This window comes from Protomyctophum parallelum, assembly GCF_964188405.1.
Source record: "Protomyctophum parallelum genome assembly, chromosome: 9".
NCBI classification, from domain to species: domain Eukaryota; kingdom Metazoa; phylum Chordata; class Actinopteri; order Myctophiformes; family Myctophidae; genus Protomyctophum; species Protomyctophum parallelum.
Genome location: NC_139706.1, coordinates 46,265,024 through 46,288,771, shown reverse-complemented (window position 1 = coordinate 46,288,771; position 23,748 = coordinate 46,265,024). Strand labels below are relative to the sequence as shown.

Genomic DNA, 23,748 nt, shown 5'->3' with positions numbered 1-23,748 from the left:
CGAGGCCTCCGAGTTCCAAGCTTGCAGATCTTTAAATTTGAATCGTGAAAGGTAACAGTGAGGTTTCCACCCGACAGAGATGATGTCATACAATGCATACAGTTACATAGATAAATTCACCCACAACCATAGATTATAGTTTGACGGTCAGGCAGGCACATTGGATAAAAAGCTGTCCCTGAAGTTCCATGACTCCATGCCATGGCATTCTGTTGTGCTGCCAACCTCATACACAGCGTCATTCTCTCCGCTACCCCTCCACCCATTAAGATGTGCCTCCCTCCCCTCTCCACTGTTCTCCTCTCCACACAGGGCTCCAGCCTCCGCCCCAAACCCCTTTGTCTACCCCTGACGGTATCTTCGTCTTCAGTGACCTCACATCAATTTAGGTCTCACAGCCGCCTCCTTCCAGCATCGTCGTCGTCCTCCCCTCCCCCACCTCACATACTTGTATCAAGAACAGCCTATGGATTTACTCTCCCCTCTTGACTGTCATGTGGTATTCTTCATACATACATACGAGGGCCGGGGGTGTGTGGTGTCATGCAATCCAGGAATTTCAGCTCATCCTGTTGTACTCATCGTATGTGTGCGTGGAAGGGAGAGAGAGGGTTGGAGAGAGGGATGAAGACCCCTGTGACTACGTGATAATACATACATTAAACCTTTAATGGACAGAGCACAGATAGAGGGAGAGAGTGAAGTGGGTGGGGGTGTTTACTGAATGATTTGCACATCCAGCACACACAGCCGTACCTTGTTCTTGAATATTGAAAAGAATCCCATTCTCCGTGACAATAATCCCCTTAGTTTCAGAGCTCTATCTGCCTCCATCCAAAACCATCATTGTTCTAGATCAGGCTGTTACCAGTGTATCCAATAGTGTTGGCAATATGTCTTTTGTCAACAAAATGTCAGTAGGCGTACTAACACTGCGGCACAAGTTCCCACAGTTGTGCTCAGAAAAGGGGTTTTTTGCTAGGTCTTTTCACTTTTCAAAAACTGTTTTGTCAATAATAAATATCACTGAATGCATCTTTTTATATTGGTTGCTGCTAGTGGTGTTCACCACCAAATCATAGTTAAGTTTACCCTCCTTACTCAATACTCGGTAAGGCTGCCAGACTTGCCAGACTAAGACTAAAACGCTTTTTTGCATTATTTCATTCATATTTGCATCCTGACAACTGGCAACAACCACAGGCTTTCTAACTTATATGTAGTGTGACGAGTTCTATCTATCATTGTATAACCATAATGTATTCCCTGCACACAACACAAGTAATTGGTTTGCATTTGGTTCATCTACATTCTATATACTGCAAATAAAAGAACATTAAGTTGGTTTGAAATAGATGAGCCATAACTGCCATGGAGGAAGATAGGTTTATGGAGTGTCTTGCCTATTGTCCACAATGTCTTGTACTGTCCGTTTGCCCTTAAAGGCCATGTTGCTTAGCGCGGAGCAATAACTTAACATGTCTCATAGCAACAGCATTCACATTCTTATCTAGGACAACCAAAACAACCATCAAGCGAACAACAAATATTGTCAGACTATTGTTATGTTGCAACCTCAGTTGGGTAAGGCAGGAAGGTGTTGAAACGTTTGCATGTGTGCGAGAGAGAGACCCATAGGATCGGTGTCGTTTAAGCCAGTGTGTTCCAAACAATGGGCTGGGACCCATGTTTTGTTTTGTTTGCGAGTTTAGGCCATTTTCACTATTTTGTATTCTTTTAAATAGTAGTTAATATGTTTTGTACGTTTGGGTCGTTTTGTTTTGGGTCGAGCGAAAACATTTAACCCATTCTGACCGGGCACCCATTTTGGTGTCAGCATCATGTTATGCTTTAGCTATTTAAAAATAGCAGATCTACAAGCTCATATCGCGCCACCGAGTGGCGCGATACGAGCTTGTAGGTCTGCTATTTTTGAAAAATCAAAGAGCGACTGACATTTTTAGAATCTGATCTCAGGTCAGAATGGGTTCATCAGACCAGTGTGTGTCCGGCGGAAACCTCGTATGAATCTGATCTCAGGTCAGAATGGGTTAAGGAACCTGAATGATTTCCAAATAAGCTCTTCCTGTACTCACTGAAAGTACTAACATTAAAAAAAACTGATTTATGTATATTAGCGTGCCCACTAACAAATCCAACCTTTGCTATGCATATTTACCATCTTCCATTTGTATCTGTCTGTGTGTGTATGTGTGTGGGTGTATGCCTCAGTAGAAATGCACTGCTAGCTACTGTGTTATGAATGGACACATTCATCAATCTTGTTGTTATGGGATTTTTTTTTACCCCTCGCTCATAAATGATTTGGTCCATTAGGAATGTTTCCTCTCATCCCCTCCCGTTTCAAAAACATATAGACCAGCGGAAGCTAGGGCCTGGAATAGAGGTATGATTGCTCCATCACCCTCCTGAAAAGGACAACGTTGGTTTCATGTTTTAGGTTGTTATTAGATAAAGTAAGAGAGTGTAATTTTATTTAATTCTTTTTTCCATTTGCTGCTTTCTTTTGTTTTAGCGATTTCAGCTATTTACTTTATTTATAGTCCATAGAAATTGCATCTGTGGCCACAAAAGATCACCGGATCTACGGATTGTTCCCACGTTAGATGTCATATAACAGGTATAGTACTAATCGTTCTACTTAATGATCATGCAAGAGGCGTCTCTAAGCATGCGAGATTAGGGGACGATAAAGAATATGTATTTGGGACGAACAGAAACATTAAATATGCCTCTGTACTAGGCTGGCACACTGGCTAATTTAACTCTCTACACTGGTGGTCGTATCTCTCTGTGTAACCTAAATATACTTTTCACCAGTCTCTTAGTTACCCCAACACAGCACGACTGATTTACTTCATCATCTCGCCCCTGGAATAAGTGATTTGTGCAGCAATGTGTGCACTGATTTAACCCATTTTGACCCGAGATAAGATTAAAAAAATGTCTTCTACATCCTGACAGTTTTCTGAAAAAGCTATGTTTCCATGTCAGTCGTTCTTCGACTTTTCCAAAATAGCAGACCTACAAGCTCATAGAGCTTGAAGAATCTGCTATTTTTCAATAGCTAAAGCATAACATAATGCCAACACCAAAAGGGGTTCCCACCCAAAATGGGGTAAACATTTAGTTGAAAATCATTCATATCCAGCAAGCGATACAGACTGTTGTACAACATTAACAACATATTACACAGGCTTTACAAGTGGCTTCCTTTGAAGGTCCTGCTCTGGACGAGGTGCATCGGCTGAAGGAATAACAACTCAATGAAAGGTATCACTGTGTCCTCTATATCTGTCAGTGTGGAGCAGAGCTTAACTTAAAGGCATCACTGTGTCCTCTATATCTGTCAGTGTGGAGCAGAGCTTAACTTAACATCACTGTGTCCTCTATATCTGTCAGTGTGGAGCAGAGCTTAACTTAACATCACTGTGTCCTCTATATCTGTCAGTGTGGAGCAGAGCTTAACTTAACATCACTGTGTCCTCTATATCTGTCAGTGTGGAGCAGAGCTTAACTTAAGGGTATCACTGTGTCCTCTATATCTGTCAGTGTGGAGCAGAGCTTAACTTAAAGGTATCACTGTGTCCTCTATATCTGTCAGTGTGGAGCAGAGCTTAACTTAACATCACTGTGTCCTCTATATCTGTCAGTGTGGAGCAGAGCTTAACTTAAAGCTATCACTGTGTCCTCTATATCTGTCAGTGTGGAGCAGAGCTTAACTTAACATCACTGTGTCCTCTATATCTGTCAGTGTGGAGCAGAGCTTAACTTAAAGCTATCACTGTGTCCTCTATATCTGTCAGTGTGGAGCAGAGCTTAACTTAACATCACTGTGTCCTCTATATCTGTCAGTGTGGAGCAGAGCTTAACTTAAAGGCATCACTGTGTCCTCTATATCTGTCAGTGTGGAGCAGAGCTTAACTTAAAGGCATCACTGTGTCCTCTATATCTGTCAGTGTGGAGCAGAGCTTAACTTAAAGGCATCACTGTGTCCTCTATATCTGTCAGTGTGGAGCAGAGCTTAACTTAACATCACTGTGTCCTCTATATCTGTCAGTGTGGAGCAGAGCTTAACTTAAAGGTATCACTGTGTCCTCTATATCTGTCAGTGTGGAGCAGAGCTTAACTTAAAGGTATCACTGTGTCCTCTATATCTGTCAGTGTGGAGCAGAGCTTAACTTAAAGCTATCACTGTGTCCTCTATATCTGTCAGTGTGGAGCAGAGCTTAACTTAACATCACTGTGTCCTCTATATCTGTCAGTGTGGAGCAGAGCTTAACTTAAAGGCATCACTGTGTCCTCTATATCTGTCAGTGTGGAGCAGAGCTTAACTTAAAGGCATCACTGTGTCCTCTATATCTGTCAGTGTGGAGCAGAGCTTAACTTAAGGGTATCACTGTGTCCTCTATATCTGTCAGTGTGGAGCAGAGCTTAACTTTAAGGTATCACTGTGTCCTCTATATCTGTCAGTGTGGAGCAGAGCTTAACTTAAAGCTATCACTGTGTCCTCTATATCTGTCAGTGTGGAGCAGAGCTTAACTTAAAGCTATCACTGTGTCCTCTATATCTGTCAGTGTGGAGCAGAGCTTAACTTAAAGGCATCACTGTGTCCTCTATATCTGTCAGTGTGGAGCAGAGCTTAACTTAAAGCTATCACTGTGTCCTCTATATGTGTCAGTGTGGAGCAGAGCTTAACCCATTCTGACCGGGCACCCATTTTGGTGTCAGCATCATGTTATGCTTTACCTATTGAAAAATAGCAGATGTACAAGCTCATATCGCGCCACCGAGTGGCGCGATACGAGCTTGTAGGTCTGCTATTTTTGAAAAACAAAAAAAAAAAAAAAAAAGGGGTTTTTTTTTTTATCTGATCTCAGGTCAGAATGGGTTCATCAGACCAGTGTGTGTCCGGCGGAAACCTCGTATGAATCTGATCTCAGGTCAGAATGGGTTAACTTAAAGGTATCACTGTGTCCTCTATATCTGTCAGTGTGGAGCAGAGCTTAACTTAAAGGTATCACTGTGTCCTCTATATCTGTCAGTGTGGAGCAGAGCTTAACTTAAAGCTATCACTGTGTCCTCTATATCTGTCAGTGTGGAGCAGAGCTTAACTTAAAGCTATCACTGTGTCCTCTATATCTGTCAGTGTGGAGCAGAGCTTAACTTAACATCACTGTGTCCTCTATATCTGTCAGTGTGGAGCAGAGCTTAACTTAAAGGTATCACTGTGTCCTCTATATCTGTCAGTGTGGAGCAGAGCTTAACTTAAGGGTATCACTGTGTCCTCTATATCTGTCAGTGTGGAGCAGAGCTTAACTTAAAGGCATCACTGTGTCCTCTATATCTGTCAGTGTGGAGCAGAGCTTAACTTTAAGGCATCACTGTGTCCTCTATATCTGTCAGTGTGGAGCAGAGCTTAACTTAAGGTATCACTGTGTCCTCTATATCTGTCAGTGTGGAGCAGAGCTTAACTTTAAGGTATCACTGTGTCCTCTATATCTGTCAGTGTGGAGCAGAGCTTAACTTAAAGGTATCACTGTGTCCTCTATATCTGTCAGTGTGGAGCAGAGCTTAACTTAAAGGCATCACTGTGTCCTCTATATCTGTCAGTGTGGAGCAGAGCTTAACTTAAAGCTATCACTGTGTCCTCTATATCTGTCAGTGTGGAGCAGAGCTTAACTTAAAGGTATCACTGTGTCCTCTATATCTGTCAGTGTGGAGCAGAGCTTAACTTTAAGGCATCACTGTGTCCTCTATATCTGTCAGTGTGGAGCAGAGCTTAACTTAAAGGTATCACTGTGTCCTCTATATCTGTCAGTGTGGAGCAGAGCTTAACTTAACATCACTGTGTCCTCTATATCTGTCAGTGTGGAGCAGAGCTCAACTTAAAGGCATCACTGTGTCCTCTATATCTGTCAGTGTGGAGCAGAGCTTAACTTAAAGGTATCACTGTGTCCTCTATATCTGTCAGTGTGGAGCAGAGCTTAACTTAAAGGTATCACTGTGTCCTCTATATCTGTCAGTGTGGAGCAGAGCTTAACTTTAAGGTATCACTGTGTCCTCTATATCTGTCAGTGTGGAGCAGAGCTTAACTTAAAGCTATCACTGTGTCCTCTATATCTGTCAGTGTGGAGCAGAGCTTAACTTAAAGCTATCACTGTGTCCTCTATATCTGTCAGTGTGGAGCAGAGCTTAACTTAAAGCTATCACTGTGTCCTCTATATCTGTCAGTGTGGAGCAGAGCTTAACTTAAAGGCATCACTGTGTCCTCTATATCTGTCAGTGTGGAGCAGAGCTTAACTTAAAGCTATCACTGTGTCCTCTATATGTGTCAGTGTGGAGCAGAGCTTAACTTAAAGGTATCACTGTGTCCTCTATATCTGTCAGTGTGGAGCAGAGCTTAACTTAAAGCTATCACTGTGTCCTCTATATCTGTCAGTGTGGAGCAGAGCTTAACTTAAGGTATCACTGTGTCCTCTATATCTGTCAGTGTGGAGCAGAGCTTAACTTAAAGCTATCACTGTGTCCTCTATATCTGTCAGTGTGGAGCAGAGCTTAACTTTATGTCAGGACATGCAGTATGACCAACAAAAACACTGGACTCCACCCAAAGGGAGGAGATCTGCCACGGCCAGGATACAGTCCTCTGTGTGTGTGTGTGTGTGTGTGTGTGTGTGTGTGTGTGTGTGTGTGTGTGTGTGTGTGTGTGTGTGTGTGTGTGTGTGTGTGTGAGAGAGAGAGAGATATGTTTGAGGATGGCTCAAGGTCACACACACACACACACACACACACACACTGCAGCGTCACATATCCTGTCTTTACACAATACCCCCAGCTGAAAACGACACAAGAACGGACATGCAGGTACACACGTTCAAACACACATTCGTTAAGTAGGACACGCACACACAGTTTCCCATATCATTCGAACTGGCAACCTTGCGGTCACCATCCAGCCACTCTACCCCTGAGCCACGTCATCATTACGCCCTCAAAGGGCAAAACCCTGGGACACAAATACAGTTACACACATGCGTATACATACTGTACAGTTACACACACACACACACACGTGGACAAACGGAACACATAGACGTAACATGTTCTGTTTGTCCAGGCCGTCAGTTGTAACAATATCAATACAGATGAAATTCAACTCCAAAATCTTACACTCCCTCGCACACACACACACAGTCACACACACACTTTCCATTTCCTCTCTCCAATTGTGCTGACTCTTGACCTCTAAGCCCTAGGCTAGAGGCACTGGGCCTCTCTGCACTGCACAACAAACGCACCACCACTCCACACACTGTCCCAACACACCACCACTTCACACACTGTCCCAACACACCACCACGTCACACACTGTCCCAACACACCACCACTCCACACACTGTCCCAACACACCACCACTCCACACACTGTCCCAACACACCACCACTCCACACACTGTCCCAACACACCACCACTCCACACACTGTCCCAACACACCACCACTTCACACACTGTCCCAACACACCACCACGTCACACACTGTCCCAACACACCACCACTCCACACACTGTCCCAACACACCACCACGTCACACACTGTCCCAACACACCACCACTCCACACACTGTCCCAACACACCACCACTTCACACACTGTCCCAACACACCACCACTCCACACACTGTCCCAACACACCACCACGTCACACACTGTCCCAACACACCACCACTCCACACACTGTCCCAACACACCACCACTCCACACACTGTCCCAACACACCACCACTGTCAGCTCACAAAATGTAATACTGTCATCACACAACACAACTTAAATGATACATTTATATAGCGCTTTCATCCAGGCAAGCCACACACACACACACACACACACACACACACACACACACACACACACACACACACACACACACACACACACACACACACACACACACACACACACACACACACACACACACACACACACACACACACACACACACACACACACACACACACACACACACACACACACACACACACACACACACGGCCACTCTACCCCTGTCCCCTGAGCCACTGCCGCACCACTTAAAGGGACACTTCACCCTTTTTGCAAAAAAAATATATGTTAATGACGTTTAGAAGCTTTAGATCACTTTCCTGGGGGTATTTATGTGTGTAATATGTGGTTTTAGATATTTTAGATTGTAGCAGTGAGCCTGTTGTCTCTGATGTCATGGGCTCACTTCCTTCCTGGACTACAATTCCCATAATTCTTTGGTGCACTGCTCCTCCTTGTGGATAGGGGGAGAGCTGTCTTACTGAGACAACATGTAGTCCAGGAAGGAAGTGAGCCCAGTGTCCATGACATCAGAGACAACAGGCTCACTGCTACAATCTAAAATATCTAAAACCACATATTACACACATAAATACCCCCAGGAAAGTGATCTAAAGCTTCTAAACGTATATATATATTAACATATATTTTTTTGCAAAAAGGGTGAAGTGTCCCTTTAACTGTCTCCATGACAAAACCACTGAACACACGGTCATGAATGTCATCACATCAAGACCTATGTTTCTATCAGTGGTCCTCAAACTTTTTCATGTCAAGGACTCCCAGTATGATACGTATTTGCCCACAGACCCCCCCCCCCCCCCTCCCCCCATCTCAAAATATGTTGTTCCGCATTTTAACGATTTTTCAAATATAGCATATCTACAAACTCTTAGCGCAGGGATCGGTGAGCTTGTAGATTGGCTATTTTTCAACAGATGCGTTTAAAAATAATGGATAAAGTGGTTAAAAGCTATAAGGTGAGAGATCAAATGCGTCCTCAGGTCTAAATGGGTTAAAACACTGTCAACACCTCTTAACATGTCATTCACCTTAACGCGGCCTCTTAAAAGATTATTACCACGACACACAAGTAAGAAACATTGTACACCATGGCTGTAAGCCTGCCATAATAGTACCAAAGTCCTAACTTCAAAATCCCGTAATAGAAGAACTGCGTTCCAAAAATAAATAGAAAATCAGTGTGTGTGTTGCTTAAATAGATGGATGATTTTTTTTCCCTCCAAAATGTTCAAAATATAAAACTACAGTAGCTACAGTGTTTTCCAAACAGGAGAGTGTGTATGTGTTTTACTCAAGTGGCTGCTGCTGGCAACTTGTGAGTGTAATGTTGGATTTGTGTAAGTAAAGGGCGTTTCGACAAGCTAGATGAAAAACCAGTGTTGTGCAAATTATGCAGTATAACGTTTGTAACTCTCTTACAAAACCCCTAATGGTCACATCCCTCATACAGGTTATCCCATAAATCATATGTAAAAAAAAAAAAAGAATGAGCACTTTTAGGCTGTTGTGTGGGTGATGGTATTGTTTCAAACACGATCTGCAGTCATACTGTAGTGTCACATCCCTCCTGTGATTTCACCCTTACAAACTACACTGTCTCTATATAAAGTTTAGAGTAGTGCCCAATCTCAATATTTATTTGGGGTGGTGAAATAAGGTTTGCTTTGATAAAACTAAGTAACTAACCTGTGGCAGGTTACAAGTAACCCGTGGCTCCAGACATGTGTGGCAGGTTAAAACTGTTATTTTAGGTTTAGGGTTGGGTTCAGCATAGGGTGTCAGACAAATGCCTGTCAGACTGTTAGTATATGTCAGACCAAACACATGCACCCGCTTTTAGGCTAGTCACATCTGCAGGAAACTTTGTAAACTGAAATTTTGCTTCATTTCCTGCTCCGAGATGGTCACATGCTGTCCTAACAAAGCACCACAGGCGTTTCCTGGTAGGCGAGACCAGGAAGTGAACATTGACAGAAAAATGACAACGATGGTGTGTTTGTATGGTTTCAGGACATGAGTAAATCTGCCATCAGAATCTGTACAATACTAGTGTCCACAACAACACAATATTGACATGTATATACTATATTTGTACATGGAAAGTTGGATAGAATGGATACCCAGAGTAGACTTCAAGGCAATGATATATTTATACCGTAGTCACAAGTCTGAATTCTACAGTAGGTCTTCCATCACAGCTAGTCTCTCCGTCTGAATGTGCCACTAGGTTCACAGCAGGGGCAGAGTTTACAGTGTAGTATTAATGACGTCTGTACCCATAATGCATACCACAATGGTTCATTGGCCCTTTAAAAGGCACAGGGTAGCCCAAGATAGGCTAGGCTTGAAAGGAACATCACCTTGGCTTCAACGACTTGCTAAATGTTTTCAGGCATCTCTTGCCAAAAATAACTTGGCATATCCTGTACGTCAAGTTGGTGTTAATTGGACTGTCATTTGGTTGGGGTAAAGTAGTAAATCCAGTTTAAAAACTAAAATGGTGTTATTTTGATTGGGCTTTTTGACTCAAAGGCTTTCAGCTTTCAGGAAGAAACCAAAATACACAGGGAAGACATATTTCAATATTATAACCACACCTGGGTGTCTATTAGGGTAATGTTAACTCCATGAAGACATGCAAAACAGAGAAAGTACAAAATCACAGCACTCCATCTTTAAGTAGTTGTACGCTTTTATATTGTTCCCCAAGCACCAAGATGATGAAAAAGTCAGTTTAGGCATATGCCCCTATGCAGTTCAAAACGCTGTTAAATAACACAATGTGTTATAATGGAGGCCCTAGGATTGGTAAAAACATAAAGCTTAATCCAGTTAATAAACTTTGAGGTGAAATCAAATGACTCCAGGGTTTAAGAAGGATTTTGCTACTCCACCCTGTTTAAGCCTTCAGTGCAACCAAAGAAAGGTCAGCTGACTTATTCCAAGAATGCCACATATTATTGGCATAGCTACACTAGGGCCGCATCTAACAAGTTATTTTGGATAGTCGATATTAATTCACCGATTATTGAAATTAAATCAAGTAATCAGATTATGAATGCCACAATTACTCGGTAGCTCTCATTTATTTAGCCAACAGCTTTTAAATTTAGCTTGGGGTTGTTTTGTTGTTGTTGGTTTGCTAACAAACCAAGGCATTAAACAAACAAAAGCATAATGCAATAAAGATGAAGAATTCATTAAAAAACATGCTGCTGATTAGGCTACTGTTAAACCGCAACCGTAACACTAAACCTAACCTCACAGACTTTACCTTAACACTAAACCTTAACACTAAACCTAACCTCACAGACTTTACCTTAACACTAAACCTTAACACTAAACCTAACCTCACAGACTTTACCTTAACACTAAACCTTAACACTAAACCTAACCTCACAGACTTTACCTTAACACTAAACCTAACCTCACAGACTTTACCTTAACACTAAACCTTAACACTAAACCTAACCTCACAGACTTTACCTTAACACTAAACCTTAACACTAAACCTAACCTCACAGACTTTACCTTAACACTAAACCTTAACACTAAACCTAACCTCACAGACTTTACCTTAACACTAAACCTTAACACTAAACCTAACCTCACAGACTTTACCTTAACACTAAACCTTAACACTAAACCTAACCTCACAGACTTTACCTTAACACTAAACCTTAACACTAAACCTCACCTCACAGACTGTGCACTGTGCCTGTTCCAGACCCACAGGAGAAATCACAGAGTTACCGTGTGGTGGTCCTTCTGTACTGGCACACACAAAATCATCATATATACAGTTAATATATATGCATTTAATGCATTAGGTTGTGCACAAATGGTGAAAAACAACCATGCTGTTTTCGTGCTCAGACCCAGCCACCCACAGCGCTCTGTAAGGGAGCACTGGTTGCACCACTCAAAAAGAAAGAGACTCCCCGCCCAATAGGGGAGGGGTCCCCTCCCCATATTTCTGTCAAAAGCCGTTGAGGGAGGGCTCAATTTGCTAAATTAAATATACACAGGTAGACAGTGATGATGGCTATAGGCTTCCCTAAGTAAAGAGGCAAGCCTATTATGCCATCTGCGCCTGGAGCTTACCAAAAAGGGAGACGTTTAATAACCTCCATGATCTCCTCAGTATTCGGCATGTCCAGCAACTCCACCTCCTGGAGGAGACTTAGGAGTCAAGAGTGTCTGTATTTCTGGCTTATTATTATTATTATTATACCTAAATCTTGTGTGCCATGGACAACATGGGGGATTTAGGACAACCACCTGACATTCATAGGTCAAATGACAACAACTTCCCTCCACTGGGACGGGCTGGCCTGACATGGCCTGAACCAAGTATGCAAAGTGCAACAGGATCGTCCATCCAAGGTGCATACAGAGTAGACTACCAAAGCGTCCACATTGAACAGCGACAGATGAAGACCGAGATAGAGAAATGTACTGTACACAGAGAAACAGAGGGCTCGACTGTAGACAGACGGAGAGAGAGACTGAGCTAAAATGTGGGCACACAGACAGAGTGCTACTTTCACTGTTTCTCTGGAGGGCTGCCAGGTTATTCAGCATCTCCCTCACCCCAGGGCTTCAGTCACCAGACCAGACAAAAAGATTTATTTTGTTGAAATCAGCTGCAATGGATTAAAGTGATGAGTCACTCCTGAGTCTCTCTCACATCTGTCTTTCCGCATCCGTCTCTCTCTTCACCCCTCTCTAAGACACATCGATTGTGTTATCTCACTCCCTCACTCTTCTACCATGCCTGTCTGTCTGTCTCACGCACCATGACTAGGCAACGTTTGCATAATGTTCCACTGCACAACCTTCCTCAATGGTTCCTCGTCCTCGTTCCAAAAGCAATATGCTCAGATCAGCTAGGCTATATTGCAAGTCTGTGGCTGTCACGCTTTTCCTTTTTCTAATTTTAAAACAGTTGTGACCCAGACGTTACATGTCTAACATTTAATCCTACTGGCTACAGTGAGATCCTACTGGCAGTGGCTACAATGTGATGAATTGGTTGAAACAAGGGTTTTCTATACTAGACATATTCAGCTGGAAAATGGAAAACAAAGCTTGTAACTCTGTTACAGTCTCATCTCTCCCATGCTTGCTTCTCTTGTACCGTCTAACTTTTTCTACCGTCTGTCCCAATAAAGAAAAAAACTGCAGAAGCAAATTGCCACTTCCCTTTTAATAAACAGAAAATACATTTTCAAGTAGGTGACACAATTTCAGCCGATCAGGACAGAGTAGCTATTTATGAGCTCAATTTCTTTGTGTCATCACTTACAATTCATTTCCGAAAATGCATTTTCTGTTTAATAAAAATCTAGAGAGACATGGAGACTCCCGTTACTGAACAAACACTCTATAGCAATGAGTACTATCACAATAGCTTTTTAGCACAAAGAAAATCACGTACACTATAATACTCTGAGGCCTCTACTTTGATGGTGGTGAACTGGCACAATCGGCCAATAACTATCCAGTGCAGTGAGTTCCACACAGGGACATTCCAGATTGCCAAGTATTGTGAGCCTAAACCGTCACCATGGATGTCACATTCCTGATGTGGACGTGTCCGTCAACAGTTGACTAATTTGTTCTTTCAAACAAAGAACTTTTGAACAAAAATGACATCCCTCTTCCCCTTTATTAGGTGCACTGCGTAGACTAGATGCACCATACAATTTGCACAATAAAATACAATAAAATATCCTCAACACCACACAACACCAAACAATGAAAATAACTCAGTCAGCAGACCTTTTGCAATTTGCATATATATTCATACATGGGAGCTGCAGCATAGATGCACAAATATACACAAACACAGATATTGTGTCATAAAGTAACTTATGCCAGTGTGAAGACAACAGAGTAAGGCGACACCTGGGAGCCTACGGTATGGAAGATCCCCATTACGCAATGCACACAACTACGTTTGTGTCCAACAGCGTATGTGTTGTACGAGTCCATGTTTGATCCCGTTTATCAGTCTCTTTGTATATGTGTGGGCATTTGTGTCATTTTGGCAGTATTTATATGTGCATGTCTACATGTTATGCGACAATGAGCGTGTTTGTACATTTCTAGATTGGAACAGAAGCATGAACTGATCAGCGAGTCTCTAGTCTCTATAATTATTATATAATTGTTGCCAGGAAAGCAGCCTCTTATGACAAAAAGCACAACGTCATCCAAATCAAAGCAGCTTTGTGAATAAGTGTCACTGTTGATGTCAGACAATCATTTAAAAACTGAACGTGTCTGCGCATGCATCCACTGCTAATGTGTGCAGGTAAAGCGCATGGATTTGGTTGCACTTTTTCAGCAACTAGACACAATTACAGATACACCTGCTGTGATGTGCCCAACTGATTATTAGAACAGGCTACAGAGTAGCTCCAATGGAGAACTTGAGGGTTTTTATGACTTGCTCAAACAGTAAACAGTAGTAAACAAGTAGGCAGGGCATCACTATCGCCCCCTTCATTTCCCCCATCAATCCAGAGTGACCTTCAATTCAAAATGTCCTTTTCCAACCTTGTTACACCCATAACTCACTCTTACTTCAGTTGAATTAGCTGGCTTGAAAACAATGCACCGAAGGCTTGGCTTTGTGTGCCAGAAAAGCAAATGTCACCTACCCTCATATCATGCAGATCGTACAAGGTTAGACTCAAGTCACTGAACCATTTGATTAAATGCTCCAAGTTGTTTATAACTGGACCAACTACTAACTGCCATGTTCAAAGGTGAACTCAACTGAATGCCACCAGGGCTATGGGAAAAGGCTGCCAAGTTTTGGCTAACAAGTCAGGGCAGCGCACTAATGAACCTCAGAAGCTGTCACTGTTGTTGGGGAACACAAAAGTCCTGTTCTACCAGGAAGGACCCATTGGTTTATTGACAAATGGTGGAGAGGGGACCACTGAATGAGGGAAGAATACACAAGACAAATAAAAAATGTTTTTGGAATATAACGGTGTCTGGTCTGACTTTGATCTCAGCTCTTCAGGCCATGCCGGAGGGAGGCACAGGTGAGAAGAGGAAAATAGAGTGGAGCAGAGGAGTGACTCAAATGATGGTTGAGTGTACTTTACACCTATAACACTGTGATGTGATCACGTGACAATAAATTGAAGTTGTAGTTGAAATCCTGAATAAATAGATTATTATCTTGTGTGTTCCGCTTTTCTACAAATACATTCAGATTATTTCCTAGTTCATCATTTCCCATACATATATCCACTAGGGTTGGGTGACGATACGAATACATCGTCAATCGCGAATATACGAATCCAATCGCCGAATATTTTTATTAGGCGATTTTTCGGGACGATTTTTAACCTGTAAAGTGTGCGCAACATCAGAATCAATTTGGGCCAGCAAAGTAGTAACAGCGGCCGGGTGGAAATCCCCTCCTCCCGTTATAATGGTATGGTCCCGACTCCCAGTCCCCGCAGCCGTGATGCTCAGTTGCTCACTGTGAGCCGAGGGAGCCGAGCCGAGGAAGGCTACTGTTACTGTACTGTAGCCTACATGTTGTTTACGGTCCGGAGTCCAGACCCATGCAGTTTAATAATATACAGTCACAACAGAATGCACACTGCTGTCTCGTGTCTCATCACAATCCCAATGCGCCACCCGTGAAGTCGGGGGGGAAAAATAAAAAACAGGCTGGTAGTGTTAGTATAGATGAAGTTCAGTGTGTTGAATCAGTAGCTACACGCTAAGCCAACGCTAAGCTAAGCTAACGATCCCCGAGCCTATACTGTATAGGCGCCGCTCGGGGATCGTTAGCCAGCGCTGCAAAAATAGACAGATCTACAAGCTCTCAACGCGTAGCGAACGGTGCTGCAGAAACAGGCAGGACGCGGCGCCTTCAGAGCCTGTGAATCAGCAGCAGCATGTGGGCGCCCCTCTGAGCCTCCGACGCCGGTGCGGGGAGGCAAGACTTCTCCAGGAGAAGTTACTAGGGCAGGCAGGCTACATGTTTAACACTGTCACCAGCCAGTGGTTGTGATGTTAGCTTAGCTTGCAGCTGCTTGTCCGTTCCAACTTCCAACTTCCAACCACTTCATCTAAACTTATTTCTTATTTTGTTACCCTGGCTGCGCAGTTGTGCTGCAAAAACAGACGGATCTACAAGCTCTCAACGCGTAGCGAACAGAGCTGCAAAAACAGGCAGGACGCGGCGCCTTGAGAGCTTGTAGATCTGCCTTTTTTGCGACATGCAGTGAGCTGTTCTCACTTTACTTTAATGACACGAATACATCGTCAATCGCCGATTTTTAGACAGACGATTGGCGATTGAAAAAATTTGGCATATCGCCCAACCTTAATATCCACTGCGTCTTTCCCATGGAGACAATACATGAGGAACACGATACAATCTAGCATCATTTAATTACACACATGCCTTCTGGGAGGCCTATGCACAGCAATGTGATAGGCTGACCCACGCAGGAGAGGAGTGTCAGTTTCCTCCTGCTCAGAACCCCTTCTTTTCACTGTGAAACGTGTGTGTGTGTGTGTGTGTGTGTGTGTGTGTGTGTGTGTGTGTGTGTGTGTGTGTCTCTGGTTGGTTGTCTTTTTGGAGAGAGAGACAGTGCAAGAGAGAAGGAATAAAGGGAACAGTGTGTGTGTGTGTGTGTGTGTGTGTGTGTGTGTGTGTGTGTGTGTGTGTGTGTGTGTGTGTGTGTGTGTGTGTGTGTGTGTGTGTGTGTGTGTAAGACCCCCCTCTGTTGCCATGGTGAGGTTGCTAACAAGTATGGCTTGTGACTGAGAGAGCAAAGCAATCATTCTGCTGTCTGACTTAAAGCTTAACGTGGCTTTTTTTTTCTCCCCTACTGGCTTTATAAAGAATTCCCATGTTTAATGACTCAGACAACTACTGTGCATATAATTTCTCTTACAATGCATCACACTATAAGACCATGCTCTGCTCTTGGAAAACTGATTTGGCCTCATCTGAATCAACTTCCAGACTAGACTTAAATAGAATAGAGTACACAAAAACATACACGTAACAAATAGCAGTAGAGTGTTGTTAGGATATAATGCATGCTGTATCTGGACTGCACAAACAGACCACCCCCCCAGATTCACATCAGATGATCAAATATCTTCTGGATTTTGCCTAATCTAAAAATGCTATGGTTCTGGGTTTGTGCCAGGATCATAGGAAATAAACATCTGACTGTGACAGCTCACATTCAGTCTGACACTGGAGTATGGAGACAGAACAGGTGCAAGATCAGGAAGGGAAGCCAGCTAGCTAACTGGTTGGTTTGGGGATTTTCAAAGGTTTGAAAAGGGGGGACTGGACAAAGCTATTCAATTAATCCAGACAATATTAATATACTGTGTATAGTACCCCTGGCTGGTGAAAGGGAGAGTTTCAGTACTACTTCTGATGCTTCGCGGACCACCTGCCTAATATTATTAATTTTGTGCCCATCCCAACTTCCCAAGCTCATCCCAACTCTCTCCCCCAGTCCCCGACAGAGTACAACTAAAAACTTACATCATCAATACTATGATCTATTAAATCGCATTCATTACCCACACTGTACATCATTTGGTGTTTACATAATATTCGAACGGGTAAGGACTAGTTCTATGAACTGAGCTTCATACTGACTACCAACACAGCCCATTGCTGAACACCACAGACTTACATCACCAGTCAATGCAGCCCTATCAAATGCAAACAGCAGTAACACATTTCCATGTGTCCTCCCGATATGGTTTCATTTTCAAGTCAATGAAAAGTGTTAATACCACAAAATAACATTTTTGGCAAGATAGAATATAATGGGGCTGGGCTACAGTGAGATTCAGATAATATTTCACTATGCTCTTTGGCTGGCAGGTTCTTGTGCTGAAAATAAAAGGCATCCATCTATCATAAGTGGTAGTCAAGATGATGGGTGTATGTCTGTCAGTGATGTATGCATATAACAGGCATACTCAGCTGTCTGAGGTATTCAGTTCTGAGTTGCTTCAACCAAAAGTCCTATTTCTGTTGCATTTTATAGAGAGATGTTCTCAGTTTCCCACTGAGGTGCACCATGAATTTGTGAAATCATCAACAAATTAGAAAATAATTGAAGAATGCCTGTTCGAGTTGGGCAAATGTTAGGACAGACCGATAAATGAAAAAGAGGCCCTCCTCCCCTTTTAGAATGGTGAGTTTGACAACGAAAGGTGAAAAGATGGAGGCCAGGCGGAAGGAAGCTGAACAGATACCGTAGGTGGATTAGGGGCGAGGGGTAGATGAAAGGTCTGCATCAAGAGGTGATACGTGGATAAATAATGCATCATGTAGCCTATGTACCAAAAGAAGAGAACGTCGATAAGAGAGATGGGCGTGTGTGGAGGGATGGGTGGCATGGAGAGGAGAGGTGATGGGAGTGTAGGGAAAGACATGGGTGGGTGGAGGCAGAGGCACATAGAGAGATGGAGGAAGGTCGAGGGAAGAAGGGTGGGGGTATCGATGAAGAGAGAAGAAGGATGGGTGGATGGATGTATTGACAGAAAGCTTGTGGAGGGGGCGGAATGGATAGAGTGGATAGAGAGATAGGTATTTCTTACATCAAAAGCATTAATTATTGATCGCCACCGCCACTGAAGACAGACATGCGCATTGGGGACACCGGTAGACTTGAGGTGGGTCTGTTTTTTAGACACCCATTCATGGACAATATGTACTTTATGCGTGTGCTAGTTTAATGGAGGATAAAACGCCTAGGAAAACTGACGTTCTTTTCAGCGTGAACGACCATAGAGGCAGGCATCAATGCACATTCACTAAAGGGTTAGCCTATGTGGCCTTTCTGCCCATTCCGACCGTCCCAAATGAGGAGATTAACGGGGTCTACCGTGGGCTTTCTTGATTACAGCTGCTCTCATCAGCTGCACACATGGCAGACTAGACTATAAGCCCCGGCCCGCAGAGATTTTAAAGGGACAATAAAACGTAATGTTGGCGTCAATGGTGTGCGAGCTGAACTGAACGCCCAGTTTTATACTTACATGGTCCGAATTCCGCTCGGTCCCACCAGGCAGTGCTGCGCGTGAAGACATTGTTCCTGAGTGATCTTCACCGTTTAGTGTCCAGCCACAATAATAATAATAGTCAATATGAACGGGATTTTATAATAAGTACTGTCCTGTTCACGGCGGTGAACAACCACACCACCACCACCACGTCTCAAGTCTTTCCACTGCTCCTCCTGGGCAGTCGATTCCTCTTCTTCCAGCCCGGTAAAACCCGGGGTTGCTATTAGGGAATTATATTAGGTATGTCTTTATTATACAATCCACATTGTCACACAGTCTGAAGGCAGTGCCGATATCACCGTGAAAATGATACAGCAAAATGAGACGTGTGAATAAACTGGCTCCTGTTTACATCCACTTCATGTCTGTCTGATGTTGGGAGAGGCTGTCGAGGAGAAGACCAACCAATAAGCCTCATCTTGGAACATTAAAATAGATTTCCTTTTCACAGACTCTGTCGTACCATCTCGGTTTGTGTTTTATATAGTATATCCTCCCGTTTTGTCCTTCGACCCGTGATGATCATGGGTGTATCTTCACTCAGTGGCCAGAAGGAGGAACTCAGGAGGGTCTCATATCGTCATCAAGAAGAGGAACCGATTAAAACAATCGATGAAAACAAACAACAGCGGCAGCAATATTTTCAGCAGCACGCCGTGCGCCTCGATCGCCGCGACCATGGACTCGTATTTAGTTGAGAAAATTTTTTTCAGGTTGACAACAAGGACGTCAGGGTTTTATCCGTTAAACCACGACAAGGAGGAGGAGGAGTGGGAACCAAACGTCTCCGTGCAGAGTGATAAAGTGCAGGCCTTGAGAAATGAGAAATCAATGGCAAATTGCGGATAAAGGAACGACGGATGTGCTGTGGTGGTGGTGGTGGTGGTGGTGGGGTGACCCTCTCGGCAGTGGTATCAATCCCATCGCCCTGCTTTCAATTCATTCATTGGCTTGTTAAAAAAAACTTACTTGCGACAAAAAGTAAAGAATTGGGCGAGCAGGAGGAGAGAGAAAGTCGTTGTCCGTCTCGTAAACATTGCGATTACTGGAAGCGTCAGAAAGCGGCAGCCCCCGGCCCCCCCTAAACTGTCGTCTTTGACAAGAGAGAGAGCGAGAGAGAGGGGAAGAGAGGACGTCTGAATGGGGATAATAGGCAGGGCTGGCTGCTGCTGCGTCGGTAGCTCTGTCTCTCTACACGCGGGCGCGCACAGCCGCACACACATAATTATGCGCGCGCGCGCCCATCCCCCATGTTCTTAAAGGCACAATCACACCATTGATTCAGACAGCCAGCAGCTAGGCTAGGCGGCTCTGTTTTGTTTTTTTTTCTCGCCCCCTAGTGGCGAAAAATAAAACTTATGGGAACTCATTGATTGATTGATTGAAATATGTATTAACAGTTTGTAGAATTACAGTATACATTTCAAGCACAAACTCAATACAAATACTGTTAACTGTGAGTGGACGACCCAATTAAGCATTACACTTGTTTACAACAGGGTCCACCTCTTGTACACATTTAGAGACGTACAAATAGACACTTCTATATAGTCAAAGAACAGAACAGGAATTCATCATAAAGGAGGTAAAAAGGGAAAAGAAACATAATAGGAAAAGGGGGGGATTTTACGGGCTTTGCAGGCTCTTACATCACAAACTGCCGGCAAATCAGAGCACCTGTTTGAGCCAGAAAACCCCAGACCACAGAAAGTCAATTGAGCTTAGAAAACCTAAAAAAAAATAAAAACAATTCCAAAACCTTTTTTTAAATGTCACAATCCCTTTAATTATTGTTGGTAGGGCGTTCCACATTTTGGTGGCATATATAGGAGCGATTACTGGTCGACTGTCTACTGCAGCCTCAGCCTGCTACAAAGAAAAAAGTTATATTATAGGCCTATCAAATATTTGTGTTAACTGTTAACCCAAACCACTCCTACTGGGGGATTCCGAGACGTTCCAAGGTCAGTGAGTTGATGTGTTTCCTCCAACTGCGCCATGGTCTTAGCCTGGTTAATAAACCAGACCGAATCAGCCGTTGGCAAAAATAAATTGCCTGCCGGCGGATTACGGTCTGGAGAGGCTCAATTGTACGCCCATTTCCTACACCAGAGAAATGGGGCGGCCAATCGGGACACGGTATGCAATATGGGCGGGCTTTGGTACAGTGACTTTCAATGCTTGAGACCTTTGACTGACAGTAGCTCTGACCAATTGCGTCAAAGAGAAAATGTTTCAACCCGCCCCCCTGGAAATGAAATCCAAGCTGAGCATCCCCAGACTAATATCCCGCGGTCCGTGCGATATTAGTCTGGTTTATTAACCAGGCTACCATGGTCTGCCCCGGGGTCTCCTCCCAGTGGGACGTGCATCGAGGACCTCCCTAGGGAGGCGCCCGAGAGGCATCCTAACCAGTAGCCCTGAAACATGACTGCCATGATGATTATCATGACAGTCATGCAGAAACTTAGCCCTGTTTTTGGCGCTCGCTGCATTTACAAGATTTCCGTATATATAAACATTCAGATTTCAAATATAAAGTACTCACAAAGTGTCCCACGGGTGTTAGTTAGTAGCAGCGCCAGCGATTAGAATTGCTGCGTCCCGCGTTGTTTAATAAAAAGCATTTTTGTCCGAGCTCCCCGGCTACTTTTTTCAAACGGGGTTCGTTTGGGAAATCCACAGTTGCACACCGGGAGCGCACTCGCCTATTAGTCTGTATTGGCAGGGCGGTCAGCGTACCTATATCGAACACACCGAGTGCCACCCTCCTCCCGACCGATAGGGGCGCGTAGTTGAAAGCCAATGGCAAAATAACACCTCGGATAAAAATGCTTTTTATTAAACAACGTGGGATGCAGAAATTCTAATGGGTCAGTGTTGTATCGTAGTACACAACGACATAATCCCTCGCCACCAGCTTCCTTACTTCCTTACTGCTTTTGGTGCAATGCAATGGTGCATCCTGCTATTTAAAGGAATACAACTGTAACCATACTGTAAACCATACCCAACTGTAAGCCATACCCACTAGCGTGGGTATGGTTTACATTTGACATACAGTATATGGTATATATAGGCTAGTATAAATATAAAAGGTGATTAAGACTATCCACTGCTGCTGTGATATTTGACAGCATGGGGAAAAATCACACCCGTGTCAGTGTGAAGTGAGGGGCAGTCTTATCATCATATGTTATACATACATCATCTCATTCTGGCCTATCACAATTTGCGTCCTCACTTTTGTCAAGGACAAAAGTCCTTGAAAAAACAAACAAACATGGATATATTTTGGCCCAGGCCGTAGCGTAACGGTCTGGGCACCGGACTGGCAATCCAGTCGCAGTGTGCCGCGGGTTCGACTCCCGGACCCGACACGGCCTTTACTGCATGTCATCCCCCCATCTCTCTCCCGTTTCCTGTCAGCCTATACTGTCTGTCCCTTCAAAAATCAATAAAAGGCGTAAGCCGCAAAAAATATCTTTAAAAAAAAAAGAAAAACATGGATATATTTTCTCAGTTTAGGCACAACTACACTGCAGTCTACTCTGGACTGGATCTCAGTTTCATTATGACCTTTAGTTCTCTGGGAAGTCACACTGAGATTAAAAAAAAAAAAAAAAACCTTTTTTTCTTTTTACAATCGAGACATATAGAAAAGGGCCAAAACAACAATAGCATATAATTTTAAATCTGTAATGTTCTTGCTTTGCAGACAGGGTTAACAATAATATATTATAGCAACAAAAACAGTGAGTCAATAGCTCAATTGAGCATCAGAGAAAACAACCAAGTTGTTCTTATGAAGACAGACAGAGGCTGTGAAACAAGGGAGAAAATGTCTAAAGGAAGAGTGCATAAGAAGAAATAGAATCGTACCATATGACTCAGCTTTTCATACCTAGCAATTATGTTACTTGTGTTGTTGATGATGCACTGGTTTCCCAGGGACACAGGGATGTTTTAGTATATTTTACTCACTGTATTCTACTCTGTATGTTCAGATTTGAGCTTTTTGGATGGTGGATGCACTGGATGGTGATTACACACATCTAAACTTACAGTATTTTACTGCTGCAGTTATTATAAGTTTGGGTAAAAAACAAATGCAAAAACATATAAAATAACAAAAAAGAAACACTGGTCTTACCGGGGCTGTCTTGGTTATGGTGGAACAGAACCACGGCTTCATCCTATACCTTCACGTTCCTTCTATCTGATCATACAGAGTCCTGGGTGTGGACGTTCCTTCTATCTGATCATACAGAGTCCTGGGTGTGGACTTCCCTTATCCGAATGACAGAAAATGAAGTGGTTTTTCGTTAACAAGCAAGTCATCAACACACCAACTGACTTAATCTTTGCCCTCTGGTGAGATCAGACCATTTCCAAACATCACAGAGCAATATAGAATAGAGATGTGCTCATACGCATATTGAAAGAGCAACCAGAGTGGCGTACGCCCTGGATCACAGTTCCTGGACCAAACATCAGACTTGTTACATCATCACTGTTAGCATCAGTGTCCGGTCATCTGTGGATAAACCACTTAAAGACAACAACAATACAAACTAAATAAATAAATAAAGAATCTTAATGTGTATAGTTGTCAATACATTTAGCCTAATGGGCTATGGAAATGAATGGAGTGGGACGGGCGTGCTTGGTGCTTGATGCAGTTTTCCACATTTGGCAGCTGTGTGTGTGTGTGTGTGTGTGTGTGTGTGTGTGTGTGTGTGTGTGTGTGTGTGTGCGTGTGTGTGTGTGTGTGT

The 23,748-nt window shown here is 43.3% G+C and overlaps 1 protein-coding gene across 3 annotated transcripts in view; it reads right to left on the bottom strand.

Moving 5' to 3' along the window:
- Positions 1–20,040, bottom strand: part of mark4b (MAP/microtubule affinity-regulating kinase 4b) — a 75,396-nt gene extending 55,356 nt beyond the window's left edge. For all 3 annotated transcript variants that reach the window (XM_083773962.1, XM_083773963.1, XM_083773964.1), the window contains exon 1: positions 18,947–20,040. In XM_083773962.1, the coding sequence (XP_083630088.1) occupies positions 18,947–18,997 (51 nt within the window). In that variant the 5' untranslated portion in view covers positions 18,998–20,040. The remainder of the gene's footprint in view (positions 1–18,946) is intronic.
- Positions 20,041–23,748: the final 3,708 nt, after the last annotated feature.